Raw genomic sequence first — 21,729 nt, 5'->3', positions numbered from 1 at the left:
AAATTAATACAACAGAAATGATTCATTATTTAGGGGCCTCACTGTTATCTGTAGTACGAAAGCATTGCGTCGAAAACGCAAGATGTTGTTACGAGGCACTTGAAATGGCCGGTCATGCTTGGGTAAGATTTGTAATACATTTCCAAATCTCAAAAAATTCTTTTTACTATGCCTATGTATGCAGGAGTAGGAGGAGTGACCTCCTCACACATTTTGTGATCCTGGCACGGTTTTCTGAGTTCCAATCCCTGATATTAGATGGCGACACTATACTATGGCACTTTTTAGCGCAATACTGAAATTAGAATCGCTTCCAGTGATCGTTTATAACTTATTAATTACATTGAATAACGTATAGAGAAATGGTAGAATAACTTAATTAGATTCGAATAATATATTTAACTTTAGAATTTATAAAAATTAAGGAACTGCTGGGATAGGTAGAGGAGTATTTAAATAAGATGGAATATATGTACTATGATTTTTATTTTTCGTCAATATAAACATAAGGAATGTTTTACACGTTTCAAACTTTGTTAAATAAAAATATGCGTCGAAATCTTGATAGCACGTTTTATAAATAAATTAAATTGATGAGTAATATGTTTTTATAATAATTGTAAAATGAAGGTATGGTGTATACATATGTACGCTCATACATAGCCATAGTAAAAAGAATTTCTTTCAATTACGTTAAAGATTAAAACAAACAAAGAAAGTAAGATGTTCGTTAGAAATATATCATAATAAATGTTATGGCCCGACAATACAAATTCGGGCCACACGAGTGGAAAGTACACATAATAAATCCTATATTGTCTCTTTAATTAATATCTTAGACGATGCTATTTAAATATTATACTTTATTACAAAGTGTAGCAATAATATGTCTGGTTTACAATTAGCGTAATTGTCGCTTTGCGTATGGTGGCAAGGAATGGTCAACAGGAAAAGACGATTGACCAAACAAATATAATAGATTTGTTTCAACTTTATTAAAATATTGTTCTTTGATTATTGAGATGCGTGTCGTATTCGAAAAATGCTCACAGCAGCCGTAAAAAGATTACAAATAAAACGCAAATATAATTAAATTACAAGGGGAAGATATCGTCGTTTCGATATAAGTCGAAACTGAACTAACCGGATGTTCATTCGTTGACGACGGTCAGCACGGTATTCTATTTTTCATTTTCTTACCTGAATTAGTTTCCGGTCGTGCAAGAAAAGCGAGATAAGATAGTTAAATAAGTACATGCATGCGCGTGACTCGATGGCGAGAACACGGATTCGCTGATTAGCGTGAAGCGTAAAAAATTTCAACGATATTACGACTATGTACAAATCTCAGCTATACATATTCATATGTATATGTGGGACACGCATAAGCATGTATGTAAGCATGTTATGTATACATATATATGGATATCTGTACATGTACATACGCATAATATGTTTAAAAATGGTAAGAACATCCAATGGAACCGATTCCTAACATCAGACTAAAAATGCCAATAGCCGAACTTGGAAATTGAGCAACTTTTCCCTGAAAAGTTTACGGCGTCAAAATATTGTTGTACATGTCTTCTTTTATACTTATCCTATATCACATTTGTAATTCGTAAACCAACGTCTTTCCCTTTTTTTTTTTTTTTTGTCGACTCTCCTTTATCCCCTGTTACACCCGTCCCCGTCCAGCTCTTCCCTTTCTCTCTATCCCTCCCTCTATCACTTTCCTCCTAAAGATCATAAAACACGTATCACAATTTTTGGTAATAAAATAGCGATACACCGCAATACTCTGACAAGATAATCTCGAGCACGTGAAAAAAGTAACGAGCAAACTTTTTCAGATTTCGCAGAGGAAACATTCGATGCCGTAACAGTCGAGCACTCGGTCTTCTCAATCGAGCACAGTTATCTTTCTATCGGTGAGGTCGTTGTCTATCGTCGGTGGACCGGATACTATGATCTTCTCTTTTAAGTATTGATAGTTTTTTAATCTAGAAACCGCATAATCCTGCAAGAAACACGTTAGTTACATCGCGAGTTACTGGAATCGTGATTCTATATGTGATATTTCAATACTATCGACGATACAAAAAAATTGTTTGTGTTTAAGGTTATGTTTAGGTAATGTTTAGGTTATTGTATACAGGACGTTCGGCCTGGGATTTTAATGGGGGATTCTAGAGGCCAAAATAAGACGAAAATCATGAATACCAATTTGTCGATGGAGGCTTCGTTAAAAAGTTATTAACAATTAAATTCAAAAATTTCAAATCATTTTAAAAAAATTATTTTTAGCTAGGAGGGTCAATTTCAATCATTTTTGGTGAATAGACATACCTTCGAAATCCTATCCACTTTCGAGAAAAAAAATCGATTAGGTGTCTAAATTTTTCGGTGAAAAAAGTTTTTTTCAAATCATTCTAAAAAAATTATTTTTAGCTAGGGGGGTCAATTACAGCCATTTTTGGTGAATAGACATACCTCCGAAATCCTATCCACTTTCGAGAAAAAAATCGGTTAGGTGTCTAAATTTCTCGGTGAAAAAAGTTTTTTTCAAATCGGTCTAAAAAAATTATTTTTAGCTAGGGGGGTCAATTACAGTCATTTTTGGTGAATAGACATACCCTCGAAATCATGCACGTTTTCGAGAAAAAAAATTCTTTATCAAAAATATACTGTGTAGCCGGAAATGTTTCTACAACCTTTTCGTTTACGCCAAAATAGAGATTCCATTTTATCCTGCAATTTACATGTACACAATTTTTTCGTATGATCAATAATTATTGAAATATCGCGTGGACGCCATGTATAAAAATCGAAGGCGCCTTACCCAATATCCAAATGGAATTTCTGACAATTTGGCGTTGACGATGCTCCACAAGCCCCAAAACAAGTGGCTAGCCAAGGAGAATATCTTGATTTCCATCATGATTCGCTCTTCTTCCGACGATCCCTCTTTCCCGACCGTCCTCAAGTAACTTTTTATGAAGTTGAGCTGCCAAAGAAAGAAAATTGTTAAACCGACGAAACTAAACGGGACTAAAAAATAATTAAACGATACGTGAAAAAGACAAAGATAGGTGGTACATGTACGCGTATGCATACGTGAATATATTATAAAATAAACAGATGTAGAAACGAATACGCATCGCAGGCAGACGGATACGGCTCGTGCCGTGAGTCATATGCACGTATGGACACGTGTATATGTATATTTATTAACGAAAAGATTGGATAAAATTGAAAAGAAGCTTTTCTGAAAAGGAAAAGTATAGAAATATCGCGAGAATGGTACGCAGTTACCATTGTTGGTATCTGGCGGTCCGAAAAATCGAGACAATTGTGTAATAGGAATAAATGCACGTTCGTAGGGGCATATTATACACATAGTATATACAATATATATACGTATGTACATACATACGTGGATAGATACGTACGCGTATATAAATTGTACATATGTATATTCTAATACGTAAAACAGATATTTAAATGCGGTGAGTGAAGTGTCTTAATTGGAAATAACGCGGTTTTACCACCCATAAGACACTGTACATTTATAGAGTAATGCAGATTATGGATCGACTATCGAGAGTGCGTGTAGAGGTACTCTAGGAGTCCTAGATGCGCAGGTACGAGACTGATGTTGCAAAGGTAGGTGGTGGCACCGGTCGGTTCTGGTTCCACAACGTACGGTGCGAAACAGGATCCATCATCGCACCGGCAGATCGATATGCCGCCCATTATTCCGATTAGCCGATCGCAGGCATCAGCCTTGTCTCATCGAATCGTGGTCCTGTGAAACTAATATATACACACGCAGCACACGCCAAGCAGTCCTCGATCAGCTCTCGGTATAACTCTCAAATTCGCTCGACCGAGTCAGTACATATAGCCACGTACGTACGCACGTGTGTTTCGCGCGTTCTTACGTTCGCGATTTTCCGATCGTCACGGAAAGAGCCAACGAAAGAGGAAACAACGGGCGCAAGGGCACGAGCAAGTCAGTCAGAAAGACAGAGAGAGTGTATACATGTGTGTGTGTGCGTGTGTGTATGTGTGTAGGTGTGTATGTGAACCGAAATTTCATCGCGGATCTACCATCGAACAACGCGTACGAATTTCGCCAAATATTCGAGAATTCTTTTTTTTTTCTTTTTATTCCGGAACCGGTTTTCTATTAGCATCGTTTCCCCCCTACAAAAGTAATCGTAACATCGGTAACTAGGTATATGTATATGTATATGTAGGTAGCACCCATCGTCGATCGTTTCAACGAACTGCTGATCAACCGGGTGTCATGGCAGCCGAAGCGGAATTCATTTCTAATCGATCGTTCCGTAAAAAAATTTAACCGCGTTGACGATCGTGTGTTCTTCCGTTCTAATTTGTCTCTACTCGAGGGCGCAATACGACTTTAATGATATACGTATGTATATGTACTAATATAATGGAGGATAGTGAAACGCAATGTCTTACCCGTGCTCAAATTTCTACGAATGTTTTGGGAGTCGTAGTCAGTATCCTCCGAAACATACCTTCTGTTCGTTCGTAGGTCCAGATCCAGCGCGCTCGTGAAAGAAGGGATATTCGGCTGCCGTATAATCGTACTGCCATTCCACAAAATGATTTGCTATATCGAATCCTCGGTAGTTGTAAGAACAGTATTCGAAGTCAATAAGAACCAATTCCGGTTTTCGCGCGTTTTGTCGCAACAGTATATTACCTTCCTGCATATCGTTATGACAGAAAACTACCGGATACTTCTGTTGCGTCGCGAGAGATCTGAAAACGAGACAAAAAATGAACATTTTTCTCCTTTACAGCAAATTAATCGTAACCTTAAGAGGCCAGTCTACTTTGTAGGCAAGAAAAATACACGTTTCTTTCTGATTGTTTTTTTTTTTTTTGGGTGTTGTGGATATACTATTGGCCACCCCTGGGAGATTCTAGAGGCCAAAATAAGACGAAAATCAAGAATACCCATTTGTTGATGGAGGCTTTCTTAAAAAGTTATTAACGTTTAAAGTTCCGACAGTACTTAATTTTTTTCTCGAAAATGCGCAGGATTTCGGGGGTATGTCTATTCACCAAAAATGATTACAATTGACCCCCGCGACCGGTAGTAATTTTTCCAGAACGATTTGAAATTTTTTTTTCCGTCGAAAAATTTCACACCTTCTCGAATTTTTTTCTCCAAAATGCGCAGCATTTCGAGAGTATGTCTATTCACCAAAAATGATTATAATTGACCCCCGCGACAGAAAATAATTTTTCCAGAACGATTTGAAATTTTTTTTTTCGTTGAAAAATTTCACACCTTCTCGAATTTTTTTCTCCAAAATGCGCAGGATTTCGGGGTTATGTCTATTCACCAAAAATGATTATAATTGAACCCCGCGACAGAAAATAATTTTTCCAGAACGATTTGAAATTTTTTTTTTCTGTCGAAAAATTTCACACCTTCTCGAATTTTTTTCTCAAAAGTAGATAGGATTTCGGAGGTATGTATATTCACCAAAAATGATTGTAATCGACCTCCGCAACCGAAAGTAATTTTTCCGGAACAATTTGAAATTTTTTTTTTCCGTCGAAAAATTTCACACCTTCTCGAATTTTTTTCTCAAAAGTAGATAGGATTTCGGAGGTATGTATATTCACCAAAAATGATTGTAATCGACCCCCGCAACCGAACGTAATTTTTTACAAGGCCACAAAGTAGAAAGGTTCCTTAAAAAAAAAAAACACGTGCTCGTGGTCCATTCTCACCTGAACCAATTGATCTCGTGATCCAAATCGATCGTCCGTATCGCGTTTACGTTCTTCAACTGTCGTGCGTCTATATCTTCCGTGTTTTCTAGTATGTCCGTGGTGGTGTCCAACCACTTGGCCATGGTGTCCCATAGCCAAGTTGGTTCTTTGCTTATCGGGACCTGCATCGTATGGATACGTCCCATTTTTTCGGCGATCATCGAGCTCAAGGTCGGATCCGCCAGTTCCTTGGTGAGCAACGGTCTGGCGGGTATGTATTCCTCTATGCGACCGCCGGGAAATATGCCGTGCAACTTTGGCCCGAGTCGTCTCTCCGACAACAACGTGAAAATCACCGACTCGGTGATCAGCCCTTCCAAGGCTCGTTCCCCGTGCACCTGACCGTACAATCGTAACAAAACTTGTCGCGGTTCCCCGCGAATCGGTACAGCCCCGTCCGGTAACTGGACGTTGTACAACCAATTGCTCAATCCACCGCTAAAAGAAAAAAAAAAAAAAGAATTAAACTGGCTCGTGTATACGCGAAGAACAAAAGAAAAGAAAAAGTAAAAGACGAGATCGACGTCGGGCGAAAGTCGTCGTTATTATGCACCTACTAACCTGATACGTTTCAGCGTGATGTTCTCCGCGGTAACGTGCTTCCAGACTCCGTGAAGGTAATCGCGACATATACGTGCTGCCATTTCACGCATCTCTGGATTCTCCTCGGACATCTGTTGGCCAAAACATCCACGACTAATAAGCTCAACGATCGTCGATGACCAAACGTTTTTACGTTAAATCGTATATTCGCGTATGTAAAGCGAAGAAGATAATTAAATTTCGGTCAGCGGTTAGTCTTGGAACGCGACCAGGAATCTCGAAAGGCCGTGATACACATATGCATACGCGCGTACGTATATCTTACTTGCCATTCGATCGGTTCATTTTCCAAGATCCCCGATCAACCGGCTTGTTCGCGATATCTACGCGGACCTATTGTTCCCTTACCAATATCGATTTTATGAAGTTTAGGAAACTCGACGATCCGAGTCAAAGTCTTTACCTTACGGCGGAATAAAAAAAAATAACAACCGAGTAAAATAGCGAGTATTTAGGAATTTCAGTGTATTCACGGTGGCTCGATCGACGCGGCTAAAGTACCGGGTGTCCGCGGATGGACGTGCGACCCGTTCGCGAAACTTCCATTCCATTTCTTTTTACTTTACTTTCCTTCCGAGTACGCGCGCGCGTACACATCCACGGATCGTCTCCTTTCCTAATTCCTTCAATGTTTACCGACGAGCATCCACGTTTTTTTTTTTCTCGATACGATACGTGGTGCGTCTCGTGACAACGGATTCCACGGATGCACCTTTCGAACATACAGCTACGTACGTGGTAAATGCACGCTCGCGAATATTGGATCGCATCGGCTCGTTGTCGTCGCTGGCCGACTCTGCCGAACAGTTCTCCCGAGACTTGCGCGAAAATAACGATCGAACATTTCCTCCTGTCTATACATGCAATACACCTTCGTATATTACACGCAACAGCGTCGTTCATCGTTCCTTGATAAACTTTATCCTGCCGCGAGCAAATGAAAAATCGAACCGCTGTCGACGATTCATCGTTCGAACAAACAAATTTACTTATTTGCGAACAATTACTTCCAAAGTTCTTCGATCGATCAAATTCTATACGAATAATTCTATTCTACGATTCTCTATTACTACGTACTATACGTAATGGCTCGAAAAATTGGCCATACTATCGCAAATATGTACGTCGACGCACGATACGTAATGTATGTATTTGAGCAAGTGGTTTTGAAACCAGTGTGCAAACCATACAAACGTTTTTCACGTAATCTCGTATATTTATATATTTTCCATAACCTATTCCGCCCGAGCGAGTGTTTCTAGTCCACCTAGAGATCGTTTTTATTTATGAATGCAGACTCTATCTGTTTCTTAGTGTTTACGCGACACGCATTGTGCCATGGTCATTGTTGAATCACTGGCCTCGTCGTGGCGACGATCGTGAAACGAGGTAACACGCGACGCATGCGCAACAGCTACGAAAAAAACAGTTGGAACAGTACAATTTCGTGCAACGGTCGATCGTCCTCGTGGTTATATTTTTATATATCGACTATCTTTATTGCAAGTCTATTTCACGACCAAGACGGTCGTTGAAACCTACGGACGAGCTTCGCCATATAAACCTCGAGTCTTCCTTTCGAAAATTATTTTAATTACGTACTACAATATCATCAAACGTTTCCGAATGTCTAACGAACAAGTCTACACGTATATTCGCTCGTTATCTTGTTTGCGTTGCACGCTACAAACCTTTCGATTTTGTTTTGCAAATAACAAAGCGTTCATTCTTGGATTACGCGCGTTATCGTTATCGTAGATCGTGCTTAGGAATCTACAAAAGTAGTCGACGTATGTCTTCGTTCCAGTTTCAAACATTTTTCTACCAATTACCATCTGTCAATTATGTAATCTTTGGACCTTCCTGATAAGCGCCCGAGCTCTCAGATAGAAATACCTGTTGTTCGTTGAAAATAACGTCGAGACACTGATACGGTACGAAAGGAAAAGGGTTTAAAACCGAACGCGACTATACACAGCACTCGTAGAGGGGAGGAAAAATGCTCGGTAAACCTAAATCAACCCTTTCGATTAACCCGTTCAATTAAATCCTTAAAAGGTTTCGATTGTTCGTAAAGATTAAATATTTTCTAAATGATTATACGCGAAACGTTACGATCGAACAAAGAAAATAATTTCATCAGCACAGGTTTTTAACAACTCGTACAACGAAACATTGGTGCGACGCGAATCGTTCCAGACTTTCTATTATTTTGCCCCCACATTACTATATTTTATATTTGTTCGAAAATTTCTAAACCAAACACGAATTTACATCCATTAAATAAGTTGGTTAGGTATTCGCGAAGCCTGCTTGTGTTGCTACTCCCCGCGCTTCTGCGATCAAATATGGAAGAACAGATTTTTACGAAACATTTAAAAATATTTTCTGATAAAACAAGTGACTTTATTCCGCAAAACTTGCACGTACGTACGCAAGTACACGCTATCGTTTACGTGACAAAACGTTTGTGTGTATACATGTGCCAAGGCGTACTTATGCGAGACCGTGACCCGTAAAACACGGAGGACATTTTGTGAAATGGGGAAAAACGAAGGAAAAAAGATTTAACGATCACATTCTGACAAAAGTATCGTTTCACGAAGAAAATTTACGTACCTTATTTCCCAGACCCATTGTAGAATTGGTAAGCGACGTATGAAAATGTATAGTGTCGATAGATCTTGCGTAGATCCTAAAACCACCAGGTACTCTCTTACAGACGCTTTAAAAGCCGCTTAAACGGTTCAAGCGTCGACTCCGCACTAACTCTCGTTGCTTCGTTTCCCAGATATGCCTCGATGCAACGAAAGCGAGGTTAGAATCACTACCGTGCACGCTCGTGCAAGTAGCTTTAAATAGAAACGATTATTGTATCGGAAGAAATTCACTGCTAATTCGAGCAAAAATGTGTTTCCTCGTATTTGTTCGATTTCGACGGTCGATCCTCCGCCGCTTATTATCAAGAATAAAATATTTTTTCGACAAACGGTTTACCTAATGTATTAACTTTTGAAGGAATTGCAAACAATTATCACAGCTACGGAATAAGTGAATTTGTTCGTAAAATTCGCCAACACTGCATAAACGTGTGATTTGCAAATACGCGCTACTTCCTCCCACAAATAAATAATTATTCTTAATAGAATGCTACACTTCGTGCGTGTTGCGAATACCCTAGATCACAGTTACAGAATAGTAACACTAACGCGTACGCAACTTGTGTTTATGCACAAAATTAATATAAATATATCAAGTAATCCACAAAACGATCTGTGACACGTAACGTGTGCTAACCAATAAGCATCCGAAATTCCCCTACCCCTGGATCGTGTTTCAACGACGACGGCGCCGCTACGGATAAATTGCGCACTATGATTGTTGTGATCCAAACATTGTTTATAACTACCAAACAAATTGGTTTCACGAAAAAAAAACTTTGTGTACACGTGCCATTTATTATCCATTCTAGTTTATTACATAACAGACGCGATAATAATGTAAATAAATACACAGAATAATAAGGGAAAATTGTATGTTATTTGAGCATTTTATAAATAGGCTAAAGTATTCGCACAGAATAGAATAAATAATATATCATCGACCTTTTTCAACGGTTAATTGAATTTACGCCGATGTTATAACATCAATGTATAGAGAAAAGCATTAATTTTTTTACTGACTAGGAGAAAGTTACCAGCTCCAACACTAACCAAGACGCCTATTCGTTTGGTGCTCGAATTAATGCATTTCTTTTGGAGTGGAAAGATGAATACTTCCCAATGTACATCGATATTATAATTTCGTCGTAAATTCGAACGGCGTAAACGTACAATTACCGAGTTGTAGGGAATAGCGGAAAATTATCGTGGCAAATTATACGTTTGTATGATCTTGTGCGGATACGTGCTCGTGCCCACACATGCACTACACGCGCATTTAAATGACGCATCGATAGAAATTTGTCGGTACATTTCTAGGAAACTATCGCGGTAGTATCAACGGTTAATTATTGTTTATTCAGAATTATGCGACATATGGTATCTTCCCTAAAGCTGGTTAACTATGATAATTACGAAGAACGAAATTACACGTTATCTTGAGAAGCAATTTAATGAGGTCATACCAGATGAACTATAATATCGAATTGTTATTAATTACTAAAAATATAGAATCAGCAATACGTACTTTGATTTAACTTGTTCCAAACGATAAAGTTCGTTTTAGCTAAATTCATTTTGTTTTCTGTCGGATGAATACGACGAACGCGACAATAACGTTGCTGGGCATATTCATCGAAAGAAATTTCTTAGGAAAATTTTAGGATTCCGTAGATAAAAGAAATTCGATGCGCAAAGATATCGTGAACAGACTGCGATACGTATCTCGCGCAGTGGATAAGAAAGATTAGATAATTTCACCTTTTTTTTTTTTTCTCATGAATATAAACTAAGCTACATACACCAAAAGTACAAAGAGCGATATAGGTAATATAATAAATTTATTTGGCGAGCTTGTACGAAATTATGAATCAAGCAATCTGTTCTTGTTTCTCGATTGTACAACCTTTTCCTCGAAAAAAAAAATGTATGCATCTTTTCTAAAAAAAACGGTGCAGATCGTGTCGATTAATCATGCACAAGTCTAACCGTACGAAGGACAGACGAGACGTTGCAACTACAACTTTCATTTTCAACAGATTTGTCGTGCTGCCGCATCGTGTCAACATACAGTTCTTTAGTTGCGTAGCGATAATGGCCTTTTGTTTACTCGGATAAGATTACTTAGCATTTAACTTTAGGGACATAAAGATAAGCGAGAGAAGAAACCGTAATTAATTACAGAAAGTGGGAATACACGTTAATAAGGAATCGATACCGAGAACTTGATACTACTAAAGTAACATTAAATCATGTGTTACATTTAACATGTGTCGGCGATAACGACGACAATGATAACAGCAATGTTTTGTAGCGCGTTATAGATCAGTGGTTCGCGAGACCATCGATACATAAGTTTCCTTTACGTTTAAAATTGTACGTGCATAGTCCTGCGGAAGAGGTATACGATAAAACGCCCAAGTTGGTCGAGAAATAATTCACTTTTTGCACACTAGATGGTGTCTCAATTATTTACGATCGAGTACTAGTTTTAATTTATTTATTAATATAACAATAGAGTACTCGGTAATTTAGATCACTTATAAATGCTACACTATTAACGCCAAAGGCTCAAACTTGTCAAGAACACTCTTTGACACTGCAACACATCATCCTAGTTTTTACGTTTCTTTGAGCAAAATATGAGACTATATGTACGTCAGTCTAAGTAATAAACAGTGTCTAAAGCTTATTATTATTATAATAACTACAGCATTGGCCACATAAGTGGCTGCATTTTTGCCCACTTAAGTGTCCGTTTAGTTTGCCCATTATCCCGAGCGCGGACAATTAAATGGGCACTACTCACGTAATTCACTGTATGTCTACAGATATCAAAACGACATCAACCATAACCGCTGCTGACCACTCCCGACACTTCTGACAACGCATAACGATTACTACTGGCTTCTACTTGCTTCTGCCGAACTCTGTTGGCCCCTGCTGACCACTGCGGACAACAGCAGTGCATTTCTGATAACTTCTGATAACATATATATGTATTAAAGCTTTGTATAATGAAAATCTATGGCAATAAATGATATAATTTCAAAGAACTCCATGTGTGTTCTCATCAGTTTTACTTTTCTTTCCTTCTCCTAATCATTCCCTTAGTTATAAGAAACAGTTTGTCGTGGAATAGTTCGTTACATCCAACGCTAGATGGCGCTCTTTTTCGACCTCGGGCCCCCTGGTGCTAAAACGCCCAAGTTTGTCGTCGAATAGAGCCATCTAGCGTGGACGAACTATTCGACGACAAACTTGGGCGTTTTAGCACCAGGGGGCCCGAGGTCGAAAAATGGCGCCATCTAGCGTTGAAAATAACGATTATTCCACGATAAATTCGGGCGTTTTATCATAGATGTAGTCTTCATTTATATAGATATACATTGAATCACTTAGTTACTATAATAATAAGAAGCTTCAGACACTGTTTATTAATTAGATTGACGTACACATAGCCTCAAGTTAATTTTATTAACAGAGACAAGTTCAGATACTAAAAGAAATACTGGTAATCGATGCTGTTAAGAAAGGTAATATCACAGAAATTTTCTGTAAAGCTATTCTTTTTCGTATCGTTTGGATCGATTATGGCTTCGAGCGAAAACAAGTCAATAACAGTTACACAATGGGGATCTATCAACGGACGAACCATAGATAAGTACACACTGAAGAACAATGCGAATCAAGCAGTGGATATTATAACATACGGTGCGACAATAACCTCGATCAGAACACCGGACAAACAGGGTAGCATAGCAGACGTTGTCCTAGGTTTCGATAAAATTGAAGGTACAATTGAAATAAGAACCTACCAAATCAAATCTCATTGCAATGATCTACAGTAACTTACTCTTTGGAAATTCGTTCCAAGAAATGCATCTAATATACATATTTCATTCACAGGCTATCTATCTACGAGCAATCCCTATTTTGGCGCGACGGTAGGACGAGTTGCCAATCGTATTGGCAAGGCGGAATTTATAGTGAACGGAAAAAAGTATCGCGTATCAAATAATGCAGGAAGGAACACTCTTCACGGTGGTTTCAAGGGCTGGAGTTCGAAAATATGGAACGCTGCAATTCAGGACGATTTGCTCGTGATGACGCTATTGAGCGAAGACGGCGATGAAGGTTTCCCGGGTGCTGCTATAGCTTCGATCAGTTTCAAATTAACCACCGACGGAGGGCTGCGCATCGATATGAAAGTTTTCGTTACAAAAGCCACACCAATCAATTTAACCAATCACAGTTACTTCAATCTAGCTGGCCATGTTCGTAAATCAATATTAATTAATATCTTGGATTTATATACACGTGTTAAATTTACAAATTTTCATAAAAATGTAAAATTTTGTTTATTTTTATAAAACGATAAAACGTATGATTCAGGGAGGCAACTCTACCGAACTGTACAAACATCAAATCACGGTGAATGCGGATCGTTGGACGGTCACCGATTCGGAAAGCATTCCAACTGGCGAAATTCAATCGGTTGAGAATACAATCATGAATTTGAGAACTTTGACTATGTTGGGAGATGTCATCGACAAAGTGCCGCGTGGCGGTTACGATGATAATTTTTGTTTACCGATGAACACTGTGAATGAGACACAGTTTGTCGCTAAAGCCATACACCCATCATCCGGAAGGTATTTGGAGGTTTATTCCAATCAACCTGGTGTACAATTTTACACTGCAAATTTCCTACCCCATCAAGATGACATAGGTATTGTAGGAAAGAATGGAACCGAATATTTTAAGCATGGAGCATTCTGTTTAGAAACACAGAATTATCCAGATGCTGTCAATCATGTAAGTATATCGATATATTGTTTCTTGCTTGAACAGTGTTAAATATCTTCCTTGAAATTTAGCAGAGATCTATGGTTACATTGTCTCAATGTTTTTTTTTTAACTTTTGCAGGAAAACTTTCCAAATAGTATACTTGAACCTGGGGAACACTATCGCCATATTGTTATTTATAAATTTGGTGTACTAATCTAGACAACCTATGCATATTCTTGCATACTAACTTGACACTGAGTTTTGCACCAACTATATTGTAATAACTTGATGTAATCTACATTAACCTACGACAAAGGTTAAAATAAAATTTATATAATGTTATCTTGTCTTAAACTGTGCCTCGAAACAATTACATGGATAATGAGGGGGGTAAATTAATTTCCAACGGTCGGTGTCCTTTTTTGCCTGGTGTAGAATCTATGTCCTCCAATAGCCTTTCATCGCGTTGCTGTTTTACTGGCATAGCCATGGGTGTATAACGATCAGATAACCATCCTTCGATATGATACCCAATAAAGCCAATAACACAAACAATAGGGAGTTGTATTTTAGTGCCATATCTACCTAAAACTCTACCCAAGAGTTGCCACATTGTCTGAAATCAAAGTATGACGAAAACTTATTTCACTCTTCTTTCATAATTATTTGTCTAGCTAAGATCAGAAACAGTAATAAAGCATCCATATTAAATTTATAACCGAATTTAATGTCTGAGTCTGTTTTTTTTTAATACTTTCGTTTCCTACGTCCTTGAATTTTATTTCGCATTCCACAGAAATAATCGCGTATGAAATCCAACACGATTGCACGGAAGGTAGGTTATAATAAGTTCACATAACGTAAAAACAAAGAATCGCGTACCTTTGTGAATACGTAGCAATTCTGAATTTCTATCGCCGTTTAAATAATATGTTCCGTACTTACATAAGCTGTTTTAAGTGTTTTCACAAAATACTTATCTACAAGATATACTCATATATCGGCGATTTCATTTGAAAATATAGCACGCTAGTAATTAGAACGCCAATTCATGAGAAATACAAATTAATGGTATAACTCCAGTTTAAGCGTTTTCTCATTTATATTTTTAATTGCAGTAAATAACACATAACACACTCACAAAGTAATAGACAGGCGCGATACTTCTGTCGAATTGTTTGATGTTCGAACTTCGAACCAACAGCTGCATACCATAGACAAGGTACACGAATAGACCTTAAACCTTATGGAGCTTCGTAGCCCAAACTGACTGCGATACAGATTTGAAAACTCGGAAGTTAAACAACATTTCCGTACAGCGTCAAACAAATTTATTAAAAATGAAAGACAAATATTAAAGAAAAGTCGACAGGAGGTACCTGCTGAAATTATACGGCGAAAAAATGTTTCAAATCGTTCTGGAAAAATTATTTTCGGTTGAGGGAATCAATTACAAGAATTTTTGGTGAACAGACATACCCCCCAAATACTACCCATTTTTGAGAAAAAAATTCGAGTAGGTGGACAAATATTACGACAAAATTAAAAAATTTCAAATCATTCTGGAAAAATTATATTCGGTTGCGGGGGTCAATTACAATCAGTTTTGGTGAATACATATACTCCCGAAATCCTACGCACTTTCGAGAAAAAAATTCTTTTCCGAAAATATAATCTGAGGCCTGCAATGATTCCCCGAAATTTTTGGTGGAGAATATGTAGAAATTCTAAAAATATTCGAAAAGTTATTCCTTGATCCCATAAAGTGAGAAAAACTCCCTAAAAATGGTCCAATTTTCAAACAGCCATAACTCCTATAACAGTGAATATATTTCATTGAAACTTTTTTCTGAAGTAGAGCTCATAGGTACCTATAAAAAAGTATTAGACAACTTTTCTGTACGGCGTCAAACAAAAGTACTAAATATCAAAAACGAATTTTTAAGACAAATCGACAGGGGGTAGATGCCTAAATTTTTCGGCGAAAAAAAAATTTCGAATCGCTTTGAAAAAATTATTTTTAGCTGCGGGGATCGATTACAATCATTTTTGGTGAATAGACACCCCCTTGAAATCCTACGCACTTTCAAGAAAAAAATTATTTTAGGTTACAGGACTTAGTTCACTGATGGATGGTAGGGAATCAATAAACATTGAAAAACAAACTGATTTGGTCACAGAGGAAATACTTAGAGGTTCAAAACAACGTTACAAGATTATTTACATGGAATGGTTGCAAGTGTTGATCCCTTGGTCTGCCTGCTAACTCCCGATTACTCGGGCCACAAGGGGTTAAAGACATCTTAACGCTAAAATGAACATTTCTGACGAAAACTAGCGCGTTCCAATCCCCTTGCAATGAAGTTCTTTTAATGGCTTTATACATTTTGTGAATAAGTCAGTCCTATTTGTTCGTATTATAATGCAATATAATGTTCTTTAATGGCAAAATCTCATTTCATTTAATTCAAATCATTGGAAATCAAAAATGGAAACTGTGATTGATTTTGATTTTTGAGCTTTAAATGACATTCCATGAAGGTCCAATAAATTCATTTTGTGCGTAGATGTCGGTAGCCGGGAAAAATGATCAGTTTCAATACAAAATTCTGCTAGTATATTCTTTCTCATCAGGAACTTAGTTTTGTTCCTAATAGCTGTGGTCTTAAATTACGTTCAATTTTTTTTTGTTGCTGCTCAAACAATCGTTGTTCTCGTTCTCTTCGTTTTTGTTCTCTTAATGTTCTTGTAGTATCTCCGAACTCTTTTGATGTTTCTTCTTCCCAGCCAGCAGTATTATCTTCCCACTCTCCAAGTTCATTCTGTACGAATATTAAATTTGTCTTTTACATCAGAAATAGTTATAGTGTTCCATGATAGAATCCAGTAGGCAATAATATTATTTTCAAATAGTACAGTGTATTATGTAATATTGTAATAGCATATATAACATGTACAAACTTACAGATGGTATAAGAACATCGGCAACAGCAAACTTCGAAGCATTCCATGATGCATTATCCGATGCCTTGTCTTTAACTAGAACTTTTGTCTGCATGGTGATTTTTGGTGTCATGTTCTATGGCAAATATGAAAGATCACGCGTGTATAACTTGATTTCCTTCTTAAAGTTGATATGAATAATTACCTCAAAGAAATTTGGTTGTTGCTCCTCCGTCAGTTCCAATGATTTAGATGCTTGCTGTCTGTATTGATCGATTTTAGCCTGTATTGTATTAACTGGCCTATCTGGTACGACCACAACAGGATTTTCCTCCCACTGATCCCACTGCTCTGATTCCTTGAGCAAGCATCTTCAGTGATTACTATTATCGGAGTCAGTGGTACAATAGGGTTTACACAATCTTAAAATCTTTGTGAATTATCGAATCGAAAAGTTAAATGTCGCATTTGAGACTCACTGTTGTGTTCAATGTGTTTGGTACAACACCAACTGCAGAGAGTGGAATGGAATCGCAGGATGACCTACGTCGACGACGAAGACAGCACATTGCTCGTCTGAATACGCTCAGAAGAAGTACGACAAGAGCTTTCACGCGGTTCACTATAAATTCAACTGCCATCGTAAATTACCGATAGAAACCTAACCTTGTCCTCAGTGGCTAACAAACTTTGTTTTCTAATGTGAGAAATTGAGACTGGTCAAATGCCATTTTGTGCAGAAATGCCCAAAACGAAGTGGTTTTGCTTTCGTGCCGTTTTGTTTCACGTGTAAACACTAATAATACTTTTCGCTCGGGTTGCAATTCTAGCCTAATAATAAAAAGGTTACGGAGAAATATCGATTAAAGTTACTCCGTCGGTTGTCGGCTCTCTCAACAGGTTGTAATCACTACTAACAAAAATTCGTTTGTCTCGTAAAGATATCAGTGGATATGTAGCAGCAGAGGCGAGATATAGGATAGAATTTGGTAAAAAAAAAAACCTCCAAAAGGAAATTTATCAACGGGAGTAAATACGGTATAACTGTAATACAGACAATTTCTTATCGCAGTACTTTTATTTCACAGACGTAATATTTAATCTACGCATTTATGTGCGTACGCATTTTTCCCGCTTTGTCTTTCGATCGAATTGACATTTTTGATACGGTCCGCATTTTACGCCCGCACAGTAAACGCCTTCTGAAATTCAAGAAGTTTCCTGTAGCTTTAAATTCGAATTTTGTATTATATTAGGAACAGGTTTATATGCGCAGAACTTGTGACAAAGTATGTCAATTTCCTTACCAGTCTCCGACCCTTTGTAACCATTACCAGAACTGACAGGACTGGCTTCTACGCACGACTCGCCTCCGCATTTATTTGGGCAGCATTTTTCATTTGCGGAACATTGATAATCGGTCACGCATCTAGGAGTGCACTTTGACACACTGTTTCTCAGTGGGCAGTGTCCACCTTTGCCTAAATTAATATACTATCATTGAACCACGAGCGACGAACTCGGTACATAATTTTTTATCGATATTCGCCCGTTTCTCTGGAAACAATTACGCATTCGAGCGATTGACTTACTAGATAGCTGAGCGACCACTGCGGTGATCAGCAAACAGACCACAAGCGACAGAATTGTTCCTTTCTCTGCGACACAAAACGATTCGTTAATTGCGAAGCGTTGCTACGAAATTATCGAAATAAAAATAATTTTGAAAAAATAAAAAAACAATCTTTCTTTATTATATTTGGTTTAAAAAAAAAGAGATTCTTATTTACGATTTACGTATTCGACAGAGACAAACAGTTATTTAAAAATATTTCACGATCGTTTTTGCAGAAACACGTACTAATCATTTTCGATTTAACGTTAGTCCGTTTATCACCGATTTTGTTCACCTTCCAGCGCAACTACCACTTTCCACGTTTGTTTCAGTTCGCGGATGAATCACGTCTAATCGATGCACGATAAGAACTCAGCTTTTTAAATCCGTCTGTCTCTCTTTCTCGTTTCCACCTCCATTTTCAGGGCGGCGAAAGGATATTCCCGCTGCAGAACACACAGGAAACCAAACGACTGGTTGATTCAATCATTTTTCCGGACACCATACCGCCTCGTGCGTACTTTAGCGACCGTTATTGACATCTTTTCTTGACCTATGACTCAAACGGATATTCGGGGAATTACGTACTTGGGTATTTCAGTTAGATCTGTGGATTGAAGTCGCCAATGATTCATACTGTCCTCAAGTTTCAGTACTGCACCGTGACTGATGCAAATTGTCATTTATGTCGAGATGGTTTCTAAGTAGGGACGAGATCAAGACCAATATGTATTCATGAATCCCCGAGTCAGTTTCAATAACCAAAGTTCGCTTCAAGAATTCGACTACTACTCATAGGGAACCACGTTTCATTTGTAGTAAAAATACTTGGTTCATTTTTATAATCAATTCCATCGAAACGACACAAGTACGTAGAATTATATTAAATCTTAAGAAAGATAATCTTTCTTTCAACATCGTTTTATGGCGATCATCCGCGATTTATCTGGAAGATTTTCGAGAGATTAAAACGATTCATCTTCTCGTCGCGTATACGATTTATCCCTTTTTGAATCTGCACGTGTCGCTGTATTCTTCAAGTTTCTATGCAAATGAGGTTCAATAGGTTAATTACGCAATATGTCACGTAAGCCTGTTTGCCAATAAAAATTGTTTCTACGAAGGAGCCTTTACGTATATTTATAAAATACGAAAAACGAGAAAATTAACAAAATTTACACGATATAATTTATTATTAAAAATTAGTTTCAGATTAGTCATATTATCGGTAAGGGTACGAAAGAATTAAAAGTAGGGGAATATGGCACGAGTTCAGAACTTGCGTCAACATGGCAGTCGTTGAAGACCAAACAAACATCGATCCTATCGAGTAACGATCTATAATTGTTCTATTCATTATTGTAGAAATAAAACGGATAGTAGTCCCTGGGAACGTCGTAAGGATTCCTGGGCGGGGTGTAAGGATTCCTAGGAACGTTGTAAGGATTTCTTGGGACGTTGTAAGGATCTTCCGGAAGCGGAACAACCGGAATATCCACGGATTCGACCACCTCGACGTCCGGTTTCTGGCATGCTAGGGCGCCGCAGCGATTTTTACAGCACTTCAGCGTTCCTCTGCAATCGTTGTCGACGCTGCAGGTCGGCGAACACACCCACCTTCCTCTCGGTACCGCTGGACAAGAGCCCGGTTTCTCTGAATCCGAAAAATTAAAATATAATTATAATAGAACCTAGTTCTCGTACAATCAGGGTTCTATTGTAACTGTTTCGGTATTTTAAATCAATCGGTTGCTCACCGGCCGAAACTGGTTGTCTCATGGTGACAGGTTTCGAGCAGACGGTTCCTCCGCAATTTGTCGAACAACATTTGCCTATTCCCTCGCAATGCGAATCGGAGAAACAGGACTGACTGCAGATCTGGACAGGCAGAGCCGGCGGGCAGGAACCTGGCTTCTCAGCAAACGGTTCGTATCTAGAAGCATTCCGTTAATTTTAGAGAAATTTTAGTCTAGACGGTTCGTATCCGTAAACGAAGCAAAATGTACCTGGATTGGCCGACAGCGGCGGCTAATGCTAGCGTCAGCACAAACGCTGCTGCAAGCAATTTCATTCTTCGATCGATTTTCGAATATCCACAGGAAACTGATACACACTCCCGGTACCGCTGGAAGCGAAACCAATCGATGCTTCACTGCACAAAACGAAGCTCTCAACTGTTCGTAACGAGATGTCACCAAAAGGTTGTCTTGCTTGAATGTAACCGACGACACCACGAAGAAGGTCTGTTCTCACTTTACCAAAGGTAGAGAAATTGCTCTCCTATATAGGATCGATCCCCCACTTGGACGATCGGGCGTGCGAAACACGTGGTCAATGCGCGGATCAGAGACCTCAGACTAGGGATCGCAGGTTCTGCCTCGGATGTCGAACCGCAGAGGCAATTAGTCAGGAAAATCCAATTAACAAGAAATCTCAATTGAGCGGAAGGTCGATAAGGAGTGGGAAAGGAATGAACGGTCGACCGGAGTCTAGACGATTTCCGGATCCCTCTGTCGGGACGTCCTATTCTGTTTTATCGTAACGCAAACCCTAGATCCACCGTAGAACGATTGAATTTCAGTGACTTTGGATGGAGATTCTTTTAAAGAAATTTTACTTAAACCATAGAAATTTCAATGACTGTACCTCTTTGGAACACTTTGACGCAACGGAATCACGGGCTGTCTGCCAAAAATAAGCGTGTCCTTCGGGTCCGTTTTGTTAGTCACCAACGCGAAGCTTTCGAGGACTTGAGAACGATTGGTTTTTCCTGCTAGTGATGCGAATGCTACGCGAGACGCTACAATACTGACGATGAATACACAATCGTATGATTTATTCAATAATGCAAACGAAAGTGACGTCATATATTGTTTAATAAACGTTCGTGCTTTCTCCGTTTCATAGTGCATTTCCTCCAATAACAATTGCCTGCCTTAAAAGTAATTTCTATATTAAAATCAAGCCAGGAATCTCCTACGTTCGCCGATGGACATCAGAATTGACGAAAATGTTGCTCGACGATGTTTCTTCTCACGGTTTTCGAAATTTACATAATCCACTAGAGTTTGTTGCATAATTCTTTGAAGCACACAATTTCCGAGGACGACCGGTTTCTGACGAGAACCAGGCAGTTCGTTTCTACGATTCGAGCTACGATTCCTAAAAGCAGTTAACAACCCTTAGAATATCTCCTAAAAAAAATGATTAATTAGATTGTTTTTTGTTGGATATGATCGGTGCACGATCAATGGTTTTTCATGTTTTCTTCTTTATTGCTGTAAACATAAATA

The 21,729-nt window shown here is 38.3% G+C and overlaps 6 protein-coding genes across 11 annotated transcripts; 1 reads left to right on the top strand and 5 right to left on the bottom strand.

Annotated features, from left to right (window-relative positions):
- Nucleotides 1-636: 636 nt before the first annotated feature.
- LOC122395833 (choline/ethanolamine kinase) lies at nucleotides 637-9,712 on the bottom strand. 4 transcript variants are annotated; one of them, XM_043393725.1, is made up of 6 exons: nucleotides 9,046-9,712; nucleotides 6,385-6,497; nucleotides 5,782-6,261; nucleotides 4,551-4,797; nucleotides 2,843-3,007; nucleotides 637-2,020 (listed from the first exon to the last, which is right to left on the bottom strand). In XM_043393725.1, exons 1-6 carry the CDS (start codon nucleotides 9,061-9,063, stop codon nucleotides 1,904-1,906), a joined length of 1,140 nt encoding a protein of 379 aa, XP_043249660.1. In that variant the 5' UTR covers nucleotides 9,064-9,712; the 3' UTR covers nucleotides 637-1,903. The 4 variants fall into 4 exon arrangements, with proteins under 4 accessions (XP_043249660.1, XP_043249659.1, XP_043249661.1 ...); XM_043393724.1 differs by lacking the exon at nucleotides 9,046-9,712 and adding an exon at nucleotides 7,162-7,516; XM_043393726.1 differs by lacking the exon at nucleotides 9,046-9,712 and adding an exon at nucleotides 6,775-6,794.
- Nucleotides 9,713-12,460: 2,748 nt separating this feature from the next.
- Nucleotides 12,461-14,246, top strand: LOC122395507 (galactose mutarotase-like). Its single transcript, XM_043393123.1, has 4 exons — nucleotides 12,461-12,881; nucleotides 12,996-13,363; nucleotides 13,482-13,904; nucleotides 14,017-14,246. Exons 1-4 carry the CDS (start codon nucleotides 12,608-12,610, stop codon nucleotides 14,095-14,097), a joined length of 1,146 nt encoding a protein of 381 aa, XP_043249058.1. The 5' UTR covers nucleotides 12,461-12,607; the 3' UTR covers nucleotides 14,098-14,246.
- Nucleotides 13,957-15,138, bottom strand: LOC122395508. Its single transcript, XM_043393124.1, has 3 exons — nucleotides 15,020-15,138; nucleotides 14,253-14,494; nucleotides 13,957-14,183 (listed from the first exon to the last, which is right to left on the bottom strand). The coding sequence occupies exons 1-3, from the start codon at nucleotides 15,086-15,088 to the stop codon at nucleotides 14,174-14,176; spliced, it is 321 nt and encodes a 106-aa protein (XP_043249059.1). The 5' UTR covers nucleotides 15,089-15,138; the 3' UTR covers nucleotides 13,957-14,173.
- A 372-nt stretch (nucleotides 15,139-15,510) lies between these two features.
- LOC122396012 (receptor-binding cancer antigen expressed on SiSo cells) lies at nucleotides 15,511-17,798 on the bottom strand. The gene is made up of 4 exons (XM_043394074.1): nucleotides 17,301-17,798; nucleotides 17,027-17,179; nucleotides 16,844-16,957; nucleotides 15,511-16,700 (listed from the first exon to the last, which is right to left on the bottom strand). The coding sequence occupies exons 1-4, from the start codon at nucleotides 17,460-17,462 to the stop codon at nucleotides 16,509-16,511; spliced, it is 621 nt and encodes a 206-aa protein (XP_043250009.1). The 5' UTR covers nucleotides 17,463-17,798; the 3' UTR covers nucleotides 15,511-16,508.
- Nucleotides 17,799-17,880: 82 nt separating this feature from the next.
- LOC122396014 (waprin-Thr1-like) lies at nucleotides 17,881-19,497 on the bottom strand. Of its 2 annotated transcripts, none has more exons than XM_043394077.1 (4): nucleotides 18,683-19,497; nucleotides 18,414-18,479; nucleotides 18,129-18,302; nucleotides 17,881-18,023 (listed from the first exon to the last, which is right to left on the bottom strand). In XM_043394077.1, the coding sequence occupies exons 1-4, from the start codon at nucleotides 18,687-18,689 to the stop codon at nucleotides 17,932-17,934; spliced, it is 339 nt and encodes a 112-aa protein (XP_043250012.1). In that variant the 5' UTR covers nucleotides 18,690-19,497; the 3' UTR covers nucleotides 17,881-17,931. The 2 variants fall into 2 exon arrangements, with proteins under 2 accessions (XP_043250012.1, XP_043250014.1); XM_043394079.1 differs by having other exon boundaries at nucleotides 17,881-18,020.
- Nucleotides 19,498-19,601: 104 nt separating this feature from the next.
- Nucleotides 19,602-21,230, bottom strand: LOC122396013 (WAP four-disulfide core domain protein 2-like). Of its 2 annotated transcripts, XM_043394076.1 has the most exons (5): nucleotides 21,083-21,230; nucleotides 20,648-20,986; nucleotides 20,443-20,561; nucleotides 20,194-20,369; nucleotides 19,602-20,090 (listed from the first exon to the last, which is right to left on the bottom strand). In XM_043394076.1, the coding sequence occupies exons 3-5, from the start codon at nucleotides 20,505-20,507 to the stop codon at nucleotides 19,786-19,788; spliced, it is 546 nt and encodes a 181-aa protein (XP_043250011.1). In that variant the 5' UTR covers nucleotides 20,508-20,561; nucleotides 20,648-20,986; nucleotides 21,083-21,230; the 3' UTR covers nucleotides 19,602-19,785. The 2 variants fall into 2 exon arrangements, with proteins under 2 accessions (XP_043250011.1, XP_043250010.1); XM_043394075.1 differs by having other exon boundaries at nucleotides 20,443-20,986.
- Between the last annotated feature and the right edge of the window lie 499 nt (nucleotides 21,231-21,729).

Source organism: Colletes gigas, unplaced genomic scaffold (assembly GCF_013123115.1).
Source record: "Colletes gigas isolate AHSC1104 unplaced genomic scaffold, ASM1312311v1 Colletes_gigas_Sc00006, whole genome shotgun sequence".
In the NCBI taxonomy this organism is placed as follows: Eukaryota; Metazoa; Arthropoda; class Insecta; order Hymenoptera; family Colletidae; genus Colletes; species Colletes gigas.
This window is presented reverse-complemented; position numbering and strand designations above follow the sequence as displayed.

What these genes read in the sequence shown, in the direction of transcription:
- LOC122396012 (XM_043394074.1), bottom strand. Translation starts at nt 17,462, where the DNA reads ATGGCAGTTGAATTTATAGTGAACCGCGTGAAAGCTCTTGTCGTACTT. An exon ending in AACAACCAAATTTCTTTGAG is followed by an intron (nt 16,958 to 17,026) that starts GTAATTATTCAT and finishes TATTTGCCATAG; the next exon opens with AACATGACACCAAAAATCAC. An exon ending in CCGATGTTCTTATACCATCT is followed by an intron (nt 16,701 to 16,843) that starts GTAAGTTTGTAC and finishes ATATTCGTACAG; the next exon opens with AATGAACTTGGAGAGTGGGA.
- LOC122395507 (XM_043393123.1), top strand. Translation starts at nt 12,608, where the DNA reads ATGCTGTTAAGAAAGGTAATATCACAGAAATTTTCTGTAAAGCTATTC. An exon ending in AGGTTTCGATAAAATTGAAG is followed by an intron (nt 12,882 to 12,995) that starts GTACAATTGAAA and finishes TTTCATTCACAG; the next exon opens with GCTATCTATCTACGAGCAAT. An exon ending in ATCCAGATGCTGTCAATCAT is followed by an intron (nt 13,905 to 14,016) that starts GTAAGTATATCG and finishes TAACTTTTGCAG; the next exon opens with GAAAACTTTCCAAATAGTAT.
- LOC122395833 (XM_043393724.1), bottom strand. Translation starts at nt 7,329, where the DNA reads ATGAACGACGCTGTTGCGTGTAATATACGAAGGTGTATTGCATGTATA. An exon ending in CGCGAGCGTGCATTTACCAC is followed by an intron (nt 6,498 to 7,161) that starts GTACGTAGCTGT and finishes TTTGGCCAACAG; the next exon opens with ATGTCCGAGGAGAATCCAGA. An exon ending in GACCTACGAACGAACAGAAG is followed by an intron (nt 3,008 to 4,550) that starts GTATGTTTCGGA and finishes TTTCTTTGGCAG; the next exon opens with CTCAACTTCATAAAAAGTTA.
- LOC122396013 (XM_043394075.1), bottom strand. Translation starts at nt 20,507, where the DNA reads ATGAAATTGCTTGCAGCAGCGTTTGTGCTGACGCTAGCATTAGCCGCC. An exon ending in GCCGCTGTCGGCCAATCCAG is followed by an intron (nt 20,370 to 20,442) that starts GTACATTTTGCT and finishes GAATGCTTCTAG; the next exon opens with ATACGAACCGTTTGCTGAGA. An exon ending in GAGACAACCAGTTTCGGCCG is followed by an intron (nt 20,091 to 20,193) that starts GTGAGCAACCGA and finishes TTTCGGATTCAG; the next exon opens with AGAAACCGGGCTCTTGTCCA.
- LOC122395508 (XM_043393124.1), bottom strand. Translation starts at nt 15,088, where the DNA reads ATGCAGCTGTTGGTTCGAAGTTCGAACATCAAACAATTCGACAGAAGT. An exon ending in TCGCGCCTGTCTATTACTTT is followed by an intron (nt 14,495 to 15,019) that starts GTGAGTGTGTTA and finishes CTTTGATTTCAG; the next exon opens with ACAATGTGGCAACTCTTGGG.
- LOC122396014 (XM_043394077.1), bottom strand. An exon ending in AGTGGTCGCTCAGCTATCTA is followed by an intron (nt 18,303 to 18,413) that starts GTAAGTCAATCG and finishes ATATTAATTTAG; the next exon opens with GCAAAGGTGGACACTGCCCA. An exon ending in TTACAAAGGGTCGGAGACTG is followed by an intron (nt 18,024 to 18,128) that starts GTAAGGAAATTG and finishes CTTGAATTTCAG; the next exon opens with AAGGCGTTTACTGTGCGGGC.